General features: G+C 63.4%; 1 protein-coding gene across 1 annotated transcript; it reads right to left on the reverse strand.

The window, feature by feature from the left end:
• Positions 1 to 635: 635 nt before the first annotated feature.
• AGXT (alanine--glyoxylate aminotransferase) lies at positions 636 to 10,356 on the reverse strand. Its single transcript, XM_028105307.2, has 11 exons — positions 10,126 to 10,356; positions 9,838 to 10,030; positions 8,579 to 8,643; positions 7,864 to 7,964; positions 6,596 to 6,666; positions 5,181 to 5,265; positions 4,084 to 4,179; positions 3,370 to 3,439; positions 1,954 to 2,049; positions 1,286 to 1,414; positions 636 to 743 (listed from the first exon to the last, which is right to left on the reverse strand). Exons 1-11 carry the CDS (start codon positions 10,354 to 10,356, stop codon positions 636 to 638), a joined length of 1,245 nt encoding a protein of 414 aa, XP_027961108.1.
• Between the last annotated feature and the right edge of the window lie 2,166 nt (positions 10,357 to 12,522).

Below are 12,522 nucleotides of genomic sequence, written 5' to 3' on the forward strand. Positions count from 1 at the left end.
CTGTCCATCTGAGGCCCCTGCACTGGCCTGCACACCTGTGTTGTGACCTTCAGCCATCCTGGCTCCAGTCCTGGCTGTGTGCCTGGGGCATGTTGGGGCCTTAACATCAATGACTCGAGTCACGAGTCAGCCCGGGAGGCTGTGGGGGTTGCCCTGGAGGCATGTGTGCGGGTGTTCTTTGCAGGTGTGAGATCTGGGGCCAAGGTGTATAGTGACAAGGCCCCCACACACCTGTCTAACAGTCCTGGGGGGGGGCGTGCCCGGCAAGGATCTGCCCCCAAGCAATCCCCCAACCAAGGAGCCGTTGGGGCAGTGGTCACTCCCTGCTGGACGATTCTGCAGCCCACCCTACACACAATGAGGACAGATGACCAATGACTCTTTATTGAGTATTCGGGGCAGGCCAGGGACCTGCAGAGGCTGTGGCTCACTGGGGAGGTGCCATGGGTCCTGAGCCCACGCGGTCCATCTCTGGGCGGTGCCTCTCAAAGAGAAGGACGTCCTGGGGCTGGGGCAGCTGCCCGGTCCTGCCCCTCCTGCATGCCTCGCCCCCTGGGGCCCAACTGTCCAGCAGAGTCTGTTTGCTCCTGGTCCCCGTCCAGGCCCCTCCAGGAGGGTGGGCCACAGGCTGCCAATCACAGCTTATTCTGGGGGCAGTGCTGCAGGGCCTCCTGCAGGGCATGGATCACTCGGTCCACATTCTCCCGGGTGGCGTTGCAGCCCAGCAGGCCGATCCGAAGCACCTGTGGGGGGTGGGGGGGTCCCCATGCAGATGTCGACCCGGCCCTGAACGAGGTCTGGGCAGAGCAGACGGGCTCTCCAGCGTGGGCGCCCTCCCCAGACACACAGGGAGCCCCCCACCTCGACCCAGGCAGAGCACACACAGAGCTCAAGAAGGGTGGCCAGGGTGACGGTCAGCTAACAAGCCCTCAGCGGGCACAGCCAAACCCAGACATGGGGCCTCCAGCCTGGTCTGCCCACTCGCAGGGAAGAAAGGCCATTCTGGGGGGACTGGGGGGTGCTGCACCCCACGGCGTCACCAAGCTGGGGTGAAGGGGGGGCAGGAGCATTCCCTTTGCCCAGATCCCACCCCCCGCACAAACCCCTGGGTTCAGAGCAGGATGTTCCCATCTGGATGCCCCTGCTGCCCCAGGGACCTGATGATTGCTGACCTCAGCTGGGGCCTGGGCACACAGTGCTCCACGTGGGGCGGTGAATGTAGCTTCTGTGGTAGGTGTGGCCAGTCCCTGGCACTGGCCACGCCGAGTGGCCGCTGTCTCCTTACCTTCCCCACTGAGGGCCCAAGGCCACCCGTGATCTCAATGTCAAAATGGTCCATGACGTAGTTGACGATGTCTCTCCAGTTGTAGCCAGTGGGAGCGGCCACCGTGGTGACAGTGGGCAGCCGGATCGCCTGCAGGACGCGCCTGACTCAGCCACCTTCACCACGGTGTGCAGCCAGCACCAGCTGATCTGGCCCGGCCAGCCCTGCTCTCAGGCTCCAGAGGGGTGGGCAGAGACGGGGGTGGGCAGGGAGTGGGGAAGCAGGGGCCCAAGCACAGTGGGGTCACCACCTCACCAGCAGCCCGGACGCACTGGGTGTGTCTGTGTGTCTGTTCCCTCGGGCGGGTCACACCTCCCTGGGGCTAAGGAGCTTCTGTTTCCTACCGGAACTTGGGCTGACTGGCTGGTTCGGGGGACCCTCCCACTCTCCACCCCCGCCTGGCTGGACTGCCAGGGCTCTGAGGCCGATGGGCGTCTTCGGCTCAGAGGTCACCCATAACGACTTTAAGTGGGGAGGCTTTGGCGGAGAGCAGGGGCGTCAACCTAAGTGTCCTCAGATCCGGAGGGGTCAGGGACAGGACCCTGTGTCTGTTCAGAGGGGGCTGGGCAGAAGCTCTCCCCTCCCCGCCACCCTCTCCTTCTCCGCCCCCCACCTCCCGCTCTCCTTACTGGGTCCTTCACGAAGAGCTGCAGGCCCAGCCCCTGCAGGCGCTCCTGCAGGTACGCCGTGGCCTCCCGGTGCTGCCTCCAGCTCTTCTCCAGGCCCTGGGTGGGCAGAGGGCACCCCGCGGGCGCGACAGGGGAGGGCAGGGTGGGACGCCTCCCTCGGTCGTGAGAGACGGAGAAACGCCCTCATCCATGGGGGGTGGCAGCTTCAGGCCATAGAGGGGCTCCTGGGCTCCTCTCCTGGCCTGGACTCTGATCCCCATAGAGACCCCCCAAGTCCCAAGCTCAGGGCCCTGGCTCTGTCCCAGCGACCAGACCTGGAGCCACCTCGGGGCAGTGGAAATGGTCTGGGTCTGGGGGGTAGATGGGGGGCCCAGCCAATGGATGGAGCCTTGCGGCCCCTGGAGAATGTGAGGTGGGAGCACCTTGCTGCGGGTGGGGAAGGGGCTTCTGAGCTACCCACTGTCTCCTGCCTTCCCAGCACATGGACCCCCACAACCCCTAGTCCATGGGCCTCACCCTCTCTCAGCCACACTGGCCCCCATCCCGAGCCCATGGCCAGCCTGGGTGCTGGTGACCACCCAGCTCCCAGGGCACCTCAGCTCCTCCCAGCCCAGCGCTGGGGTGGCGGCTCTGCGAGCAGACACAGAAGAGCAAACAGCCAGCACAGCCTTGCAGGCTCAGGGAGCCCAGCCACAGCTCAGGGGCTCTTCCCGGCCTCTGGGCTGGTGGCTGGCTATGGCCCCTGGGAGACATCAGGATGAGAAAGTCTGCTGTGCTGGGGGAAGTGTCTCCTGTCCTGTGCCCTGCAGAACCAGCACGCCTGGGGCCACGCTTGGCCCCCTGTGTCCTGAGAGGGTGGTCGCAGCACTGGACGAAGACACCCCCCTGGTCACACGCCCCTGCTCCTGCTTGGCTCCTCCCTGACCCTGGGAGCTGGCAGTGGCTGGAGGCCAGCCTGCTGGAGTTGTTCCCCCTGACACTCAGGACCACCAGCCAGTCCCTCAAACCCCCTCACGCTCAGCCGGGCCCTCACTGAGCACCTCACTAAGCAGCCCAGGGGTCAGATGACAGTCCACACCTGCCCCATCACCACATTGACCCCCGGCCTCTGTCCTCGGCCCCCTCACAGCCAGCCCTCCCGCCCCTCTCCCTGCGCTCCCGCGTGGAGCCCGCCCTCTCCAGCTCAGAGCCACTGTCCTACAATGCTCCTCTCTCGGCTACACGGTTCATTCCACTCTTCCTCGTTGGCAGGAATCCCTCCCGTCATGTTTCCTCAGAAGGGCTTGATGGAGGCCAGAGGAGGGCCCTCCCCGGGGCGGCCGGCCTCAGCACAGGGGCTCCTGGGAGCTGCTGCCCCTGGGGTCCGGCCCCTGCCACGCCCCTGCTCCACGCTGCTGCCTGCCCCGCCCCCCTCACCTGTTCTGCCATGAGGGCCAGGCTCTCTCTCAGGCTGTACAGGCTGATGACCGGGGTGGTGTGATGGTATCTGGAAGACAGGACGGGGCTTGGTCCAGGGTCCCTGGGCGAGGGGCGGGCCAGGCTCTCTGACAATGGGTCTAGCCCACTTCCCAGGGAGCTGCTGTCCAGTTCTGGGCATGACAGACTCCGAGCTAGAGAAGCAGCTAGGTCTGGGGAGAGCAAGGCTCAGAGCGAGGACACTGGCCAGATCACCTAGGGCGGGCTCCCCTCCACCTGGCCTCTCTCAGCCCCAGTGGCCCCAAGAAGCCACTGTTCCTGCTGAGTAGGGCACGGTTCCTGGCACCCCTCAGCCCCGCGTGTGCCATAAGGGATCTTGGGTTGTAGCTAAAGTCACTTCACAAGGAGCCCCTGGCTCAGCTCCTCTTTTTGAGAGGTGGGTAAACTGAGACCCAGGAATGGGGAGATGTGGCTGGGCCAGGCCCAATGTGCCCGGAGGTGCACGGGCACTCTGAGAGGAGAGGGCCCAGTGGGAGGGTGGTGGGGGCCGTGCTGCTGGACCTGAGCCCCCAGTCCCAGGGGCATCGCTGGCCTGACCCTGGTGAATCCTGGGGCTCCAGCTGGGCTATGGGCTTAGAACCCAGTGTGTACAACTGGTGAGAGACTGGGGTGGGGAGAGGTCACAAGATGCAGCCCCGGCCCTGTGGTCCTCACATCCTGGGTTGGTCGTCGCAGCCCCAGATGTTGGCCAGCCACTTCATGTCCAGATAGAAGGAGACCGGCTTCGTCTTCCGACTGTAGATCTTATTTCTGGGAAGGAAGGACCAGCCTGAGTGCCTGCCTATCTGGCTGGGGCGCCTAGGGGCAGTCCCGTCAGGCTCTCCTGGTTCGCAGAAGTGAGCCAGAGGGGCAGGCCCCCCCGGACCCCTGTGGTTGTGCTCAGGCCCAGGCAGGCTATGTGCCTCCCCAGCCCCTGCACCTTCCTGGGCCAGGCACAGTGGGGACCTCGGCTCGTCTGCTCTCAGCCCCCCAGTAATGCAGCTGGTCTGGAAACTTTAAATACACCTATTGTCCAGATCAGTGTGAACAGACAGGGCCTCTACCTGAGCTCCGAGCTCCATACTCAGACCCAGCCACCTCCGTGGCCCTCCCACAGGCAGCTCAGACTTCCCACACCCACGTACAACCCCACCACATCCAAGATTATCTCTGTGCTGCTAAATGGCCGAGTGCCACCGATGGTAATCCTCTGCTGGGGCCAATCCCCCATCCCTGCCTGGCCTGGCTCAGGGTCTGCACACTGGGGATGTGGGGGACACTGGGGCAGCCAGACAAAGCTAGTCCATGACCAACCCCATGAAGAAGCTTGTGCATCAGCTCCTGGACACTGAGCCGGAGGTGGGGGCCTTGGGGATGGCCATGGAACCCCCAGTCCTTGGCTTGAAGCTGGGGAACTTCCAGAATGCCAGGTCCTGCATCCTTACACACAAGCCCAGGCTCCATGAAGAGACTCTTCTGGAGGCCACTAGCCTCATACTCGTGACCCTCACCGTGCCCCGGCTACCTGCCTATGAGCTCAGAGCTTCAGTGCACCTGCCCAGGGCAGGCACCTGCCCAGGGCGGGCACCTGCCCAGGGCGGGCACCTGTCCAGGGCGGGCACCTGTCCAGGATGGGCGGTGAGCAGTCCAGCGGTGTGTCCGAGCATGGCCCGCGGAGTGCCTCCCTCCCTTGCTCCGATCTTCCCTCCTTAGGGGCCATCCGGCCTCACTGCCCATCCAGCCCCGGGTCGGGGGCCCCGGGGGTCACTCACTTGGCCTTGTCACTGAAGGAGATGAGTGAAGTCCCTGGAGGCGCGTTCAGGACCTTCTGGGAGCCCGAGTACAAGACGTCAATGCCTGTGGAGAGGAGAGGCGCATGCTCCTGGGGGGGGCCGAGCTCCACCCAGGGCGGGATCATTGCAGGTGCCATCTGAAGCAAGGCTGACCGTCTTGTCGGACTCAGTCCTTAACCTCTGCGACCTGACACTGTGTCCGGGGAGATTGAGTTAAATTGCAGGCCACCCGCTTGCGGTCAGCTGGGTGTAGAGAAGCCCACGCAGGTGGCGTCAGGGGCGAGCGGGCGTGTGGGGCTGGCAGAGGGGACGGGGGAAACAGGTTTTCTTGCCACATCTTGAGTAAGAGCCCACTGACTTCCGCGAAAACCGGATTTTATGCCAGAGACACCAGCGACGCGTAGCTGTAAATCCGAGTGTCGCACCCGTTTGCAGCAGAGACCATTGTGAACCAACGTGCACTAAAGGCTTACACGGACAGAAACGCTTTCTATGGTTTATTCCTGAAAGCGCAAACCTGGAAAGAACCCAAAGGCCCGCCGCCAGGAGAGGCGTGAGCTGTGGTGCGTTCAGGTAGTCAGAGGACGCCGACGGACAGACACGTCGAACAACATGGCTACAGCTCACCAACCTGAGCTTGAGGTCTACAGACGCCACTGAGGATGGGCTGGCAGGGAGGGTAGAAGTGCAGAGGGTGTCCCGGGTTCAGCCCTGGCTTCTCTGGGCTGCACTGTCTCCTGGGACCCGGGCTGGAGCCTCTCCTTCTCTCCCACGGTGGGGACAGCTGGCCCCGGGGGGCGCAGAGTGGGCATCCCGGGGACAGCCCTGCCACCCTGCACTGCGTCCCCAGGGCCCCCTCCCTCTTGCCTGCCCGGAGCTCCCTGAGAGAGAGGTTCTGGGAGAAGTGTGCCTGACCAAGCCGGGTGGGTGGCTGTGGACAGGTACCACCCGTGTGGATTCGGACTTTCCTCTCTGAGGAAACGCTGGGCCTGCAAGGCTTCCCTGGGCTGGCCTGCAAGGTGACCCTGCAAACAGTGCTCACTGCATGTGACAGGCTGGTGGGGTGCCAGCCAATGGGGAAACTGAGGCCCAGCCTCACTGGCAGGGGCCCTGGCCCTTCTCCCACCCATGCCTGAGGGGTTCTGAGCGCCTCTCCAGATGCTGGAGGAGCTTCTCCCTCCCACTTGCTCCCCACATTGGGGCCTGACAACCCAGCAGAAACACTGGGGTGTCGATTAGTTCGTGGATCCCGTCCTTCCTGGGGGAGGAGATGAAGTTTCCCCTGGGGCCCTAATCCACTGTGTGGGCTAACGGTGAGCTTGCAGGCACTGCCAGACGGAACCCTCCACACCCTCCGAGCCCCACAGCTGCGGGGTGATGGGGGCGTGGCTTACCTTGCTGGTCCATGTAGATGGGGACTCCACCCAGGGATGCCACCGAGTCCACCAGGAGCAGACACTGGTACCTGGGGGTGCAAGGCAGTATGGGGAAGCACGGGAGGTTTCAGACTCTCTGGAGTTTCGGGAAGGGCCTCGAGGACCTCCAGAAGGCCAGCAGGGAGGCTTGGGAGCCTTCTGCCTCCCCCAGGGTTTGTCCTCCTGGATGCCCAGACCCCCAGGACCAGCTCTGTGTGGGAACTGGGGTGAGCAGAGGGGCAGAGCAGGTGTCCGCACGGGCCCGGCCGGCCTGTGCACAGGGCTCCCCCCCCCCACAGGTGTGTATGAGGGCCTGCCCCTCCGGTCTGTGGTCCTGGGGGCGGGCTGGGGCTCTGAGTGGGGCCCAGGGACCAGAGCACACAAGGTTGGGCTTTCCTTCTGCCAGCAGTGTGCTGGCTGTACATCCAGAGCCCAGGGAGGACAGAGTCCAGAAACAGCCCAAGCTGAAAGCTTTGACTCTCCTCCATCTCCATGTTTTCTTAGGAAAAAAAAAAAAAAAAGCCACGGGGCCGCCTGGCCGGCTCAGCTGGTAGAGCGTGCGACTCTTGATCTCGGGGTCGTGAGTTTAGCCCCAGGTTGGGCATAGAGATTACTTAAATACATTTTTTTAAAGGCATAAAGCATAGACAAGACCCCAGGGGACGAGCTGTCCTGGCTGGGGCAGTGCCAGTCAGCCCCCCTGTCCCCCAGGGTGGATGGCAGCCCTGTCGGGGTGATCCTGCCTGGTTGGAGAGAGCTTCTCTCCTTCCATCCCGTGGTCAACTCTCCAGAGCAGGACTGCTGGTCACAGGAGGGAGTCCCACCTGGCTACACCCAAGGTCCTGCCCATTCCGTGCAGGGTTGGGGAGGCTGGAGGAGGGTAGCGGAGGTAGGAGGCTGTTCTGGGGCTCTTGGATCTCAGGACAAGGTGGGGGCAGGCCCCAGCCATTCCTAGGACCCGGGTAGCTGGGTCAGTCTCACGCCCTTCCCAGCCATGGGGACTGGAGGACAGTGGGCACTTTATTGGGTGCCCCGAGCACCTGATCCTGCTCTCAGGTGGGCAGAGGACCCCAGAGGAGCCGCACACCGTGTGACAGAGGCGGGGGGAGGGTAGAAGGTCAAGATGGGGGCTGGGTCTCTCCTGCTGCCTCCCAGACTGGAGGGACCCGCCCGCACCTCCAGCCCCCAGCCGGACCCTGAGGTATGCCTGGCCCCGCCCCCAGCGCCCCGCCCCTGGGCAGGCTCACCTGTGGCAGAGCGCCCCATAACCGTCGAGGGGCTGCAGCACACCGCTTGATGACTCCCCCTGGGTCAGGAACAGCAACACTGGCTTGTGTCTGGCCAGGCCCTGTGTGGGACAGTGTGACAGCCGTGGGCAGAGCCAGCGGGCTCGGACTCCCCCTGGGCCCAGAAAGACTTTTCCTGGGGAGGGCAGGGCAGGATCCGCCTCCCAAACCCTCCTCTTCCCCGTGGATGGCAGAGATCTGGGCAGCGGAAAAGAGCCTCATGCCCTGTCTGTGTGTGTGCTGTGCTAGCCTCTGGGCTCTGGGAGGTGGGCTTGTCCAGGAAGGGAAGGACTTTCTTCCAGAGACCGAGGAAGAATGGCGCCAGCCTCCCACCTTGTTGTGCTAGGGCTACGGTGAGGTTCACTGAGTCCCCGGGGTCTTGCCTGGTTGGGATGGACCTTTCCTGACGGGGCATCCTGTGTGTCAGGGCACATCCTGCCTTCAGCCCCTCTTGCCCAGCCCACAGGACTGGGCTCCTGACTCAGTTTCCCTGCCAGGCAGAACCCTCCCTATCAGGCTTTCCACCCGCTCTCAGGTATTGGAATGCTCCTCCTGTGCCCAGTCACCTGGTGCTGGGAAGCGTTGAGGGTCAGCCGCCAGCCCCGGCCTCCCAGCCCTGAGCCCCCTTGGCTGGCCGGCTCCCTCTCCTCCCTAGGGCCAGGGGCCCCCACCCTACCTCTTCCACATCCTGCAGTGTGTAGTGGCCTCCAGGGTCCTTGATCATCGGGTGCACTTGGGCTCCTGAGGGCAGGGGCAGAGTGAGGGGTGAGCACCCTCCTCCGCAGTGTTGGCCACGGGGGTCTGTGCTGAGCAGGCGGCCCCTGTGAGGGCAGGTACCTGCCCATCCCAGCCCAAAGAAGCCAGAGGGAAGAGGAAGGTGGGGTGTGCTCAGTGAGGCTGTTCTTTGTGAGCTGAGGTTTCTGGGGCACTTGGGATGAGAGCGTTCAGGCTCAGTGGCACTGCCCCTTCCTTGGGCGGACCTCCCCCAGCCAGGATCCTCACCCGGGAAGTGAACAAGCATTTGCACAAGGCTGGCCAGATTTGTGCCTGCCCAGCAACATTCAGTGACTGAGTGGAGGAGGAATAGGGTGAGTGGAGGCTCCAGGAAGCCAGGCCCCTGCTCTCTCTAGGACCCCTTTGCCCAGCCCCCGTGGCCCCCTGCACAGCCGACCCCCAGAGCCGTATGGAGGCAGGAAGAGGCCGGAGGACCACCCAAGCTCCAGGAGGGAGCCCAGGGCCAGGGTGCGGACTGGGGGCAGCCCTCTGGAGCAGGGGTGCCGGGGCCCAACGGGGCCTGACTTCTGCCCCCGTGCCACCTCCCTTTGAAAACCAGTGTGTGGACTCAGGGGGACCAGGTGAGAGGTGGGGACCTCCTTGGGCCACTGGGGGCTGTCCATTAACCAGGACTGAGTGTGGCCATGTGTGGAGCTGACCATGCAGGACATTCGCGATGTTTCCAAATGCCGAGATCAATCATTAAACCCACGGCACACTCCTGCTTTTGATTCTTGTCTCTCTTCAGAAAAGTTTACTCTTGAGAGTGAAAACCTTGTCTGTGTCTCTGTATTTTGCATCTCCAGAAAGAGGGCTGTTTCTGAGATACTGGGAGGGGGCTTCAGCCTCTGACACCCTGTCCTGTCACAGGGTGGAGGTGATGCCTGGGTCCCCAGGAGAGCTGTGGGGGCTCTCGGGTTGGTGCTGAAATCTGCAGGTTCCCCGCAGCGCTGTCTCCCCACGTGCTCTGGTAACCGCTGTCCTCAGCTCTGGGATCCTGGGAGGTGGGTGTCTCTCGAGCACCCTGATGCCCCCTTGGAGAAGGCAGCAGCTGACCCGGCAGGGAGGTGGGGTCGTGAAGGGGGATGGGCACTCCTGGGGTGTGTGGGGTGGGTCTGCCGGCTTCACCTGGGGGGGCGGGCAGGAGGCCCCATGTCTTACCGATGCGCTCCCCGATGTCCGCGGCCCGCTGCCCCCAGATGCCATTGGCCCCGACCAGGAAGGAGTCCCCTGGCTCCAGGAGGTTGAAGAGGGCGGCCTCCAGGGCGCAGTGCCCTGAGCCGCTGATGGCCAGTGTGAGGGGGTTCTTGGTCTGGAACACATACTGGATGCCTTGCTTGATCTCATCCATTATCTGGGGGCAGAGGGCACGTAGGTCAGGCCCTGCTCCCCCTGCCCTCTCCCAGCTGAGGAGGAGGCTCATCCACTGCCACCACCTGGATGGCCTACCTGGAACATCTCCTTGTGCATGTGCCCGATCATCTGCAGCCCTCCGGCCACCAGGATACGTGGAGCCAGGTTCGAAGGGCCAGGCCCCAGCAGAAGCCGGTTAGGGATGGACAGGGGCTTCAGCAGGGCCTTCGGGGGGGCCACCAGCAGCTGGTGGGAGGCCATGTTCCGCACCCAGCCTGCCGCCTGGGGCCCCAGGGCCACACTGGCCCTGGCTAGTGCTCGGAACATTTCCCAGGGGGCCTTGTGCTGGTGTCCGGAGGCAAGGCCGGTCGATGGGCTCCCGCTACACCCTCGGCCTGTCCTTGTTTGCTGTTGTTGTGATCTGACCCCTTATTGACGCTTCTCCCGCATGTCAGAGCCTGACAGCCAGGGTGTTGAACCCTTGCTGGGGGGAGGAGCCTCCAGAGTCCAGTCAATGAAAAACAGAGCTTGGCATGTTGCCCTCTGCCCTCCCACCCCTCCAGCTCCTCTAGGCTGTCAGGCACCCAGCCCCAGCCAAATGCATCCTGCCGGACCCAGGGGGCCCCAAAGTTTTTCTTAAAGGACCAGAGAGCAGCTATTTCTGGCTTGGCAGGCTTTATAGGCTGTGTCACAGCTCCTCAATCCTGCTGTCGTAGTGCAAAAGGGGCTACAATGGGGTTGTTGCACGCCAATAAAACTTTATTTATAAAAACAAATGGTGGGCCAGATTTGGCCCAGGGGCCATCGTTTGCTGAGCTAAAGGAAAGGCTCAGTTTAGAAAATATGTATGCCCCGTGCGTATAGACCCACACACACTGAGGACATGTTCCTTCCTGATCCTTTGAGTAGTATTCCCTGTGCTTCTCCATTCCCAAGGGCCCTGAGGTTTGGCGTTCCCTCACGTAACCAAGGGCACGTTTGCTTGCGGAGCCTTCTCTGCTTGCGACGTCACAGGTGGGTAGAATAAATGCAGATCATGAAGCAGGAAAAGGGGCCAGACCCAGCTGAGCCAGAGACACCTGTACAGTGGAGCTGCTCGTGTCCCAGGAACGTGGAAAAGCCCATGTTACCAGCAACCAGGAGAAGGAGGCGCCCGACCTGCTGTCTCCTGAGCAGCACGGACCCTGCTTACAGTTCTCACGGGGGCCTGGTTGGAGCACGGGTGGGACTTCCTGCTCTGTGTTTAGGGCTCCAACACCGGGGGCCTTGGTAACCAGGGGAGCATCAGAGCTTCCTGCAGGAGGCTTCACAGTGACCAAGGAGGCAGCACCCTCCCCCGGGGCCTGGCATGTGATCTCCTCCCATGACAACTTGATCCCCAGTTCAGCAAAATCCCTTCATTCAGCTCTTGTTGCTGGGTCTGGGTTTGTCTGGCATCCCACGGGCACAGGGACCCAAAGAGCCTTAGCCAGGCTGGACAGTCATGGTCTGGGCCCCTGGGGATCTCCACAGCCTTGCAGAAGTGGTCCTCTGTCCATCTGAAGGCTGAAGAAACAGGCAGAGGGAACAGGCCTCCATGCTGGCCAGAGAGCAGCCCAGCACGGGCCCATGCCCCCGTCCCAGCCCCAGGGCAGATGAGGTCCTAGCTGGCCTCGGGCATGCTCGCTGGGACTGTTAGCCTGGAGTGCCCCAGCATAAGAAGGCTCAGGTGGGAGCCCCTCCTTGCCCCTCCTCTCCCCTTCCCCTTTTCCCTCCCTCCCCTCCCCTCCCTTCCTTCTTCCAGAGCCCTCGCTCTGGACCAGGACCCAGGCTGGCTGCTCCAACTGAGGCAGTGTCAGCAAAGAGAAAAAGAGAAGCCTAACGGTGGGGGAGGAGGGTGGGCCCGAGGAGTCCCGGGTCTGCATGGCCTCCAGGGAGCTAAGAGCCTAGAGAGGGGGAGAACCAGGGGGCTGCCAGGGGAAGGTCAATGGGGCCTGGGAGGCAGTGGGGCTGGGCCTGGAGAATGAAGTATGCCCGTCCCAGGGCCTGGAGCGCAGTGAGGACCCAGGGGAAACAGCAGGGGCCGGGGAACAAAGCGGTGGTCTCCACAGCCGGAGGCCTGAATGAGGCATCCTGTGCAGGAACCCCTAAGGGAGCTTGCAGTCTCAGGTCCTGCCCCACCATGGCCTGTGGGACCTGGTGCCAACCTGGGGACGTCGGTGTGGCACTGGGCCCCTGGAGTCTGTGTGGAGTCAGCCCAGCCCAGCCCTGGCGAACCCTTCCTCTACCGCGAGCTGATCACCATGGGTACTTCCTGCCTGCTAGGAACCAGGGACCCACCCTCCCCGAGGGCTGGCTCTCCTCGGCTCAGCAGCCGCCCTGGCTCCTTGTCTAGAGCCTCCCGGGCCCTGGGCTCCTTCCTTCAGTGACGACACCCCTTCCTCTGGGCCCACCCTCCCTCCCAGCTGGGGGGCTGCACACCGCCCCCCCCCAGGTACACACTTCCTTTACTCC

This window comes from Eumetopias jubatus, unplaced genomic scaffold (assembly GCF_037043125.1).
Source record: "Eumetopias jubatus isolate StellerSeaLion01/CBP00866 unplaced genomic scaffold, mEumJub1_p1.0 scaffold_3, whole genome shotgun sequence".
Lineage (NCBI taxonomy): Eukaryota > Metazoa > Chordata > Mammalia > Carnivora > Otariidae > Eumetopias > Eumetopias jubatus.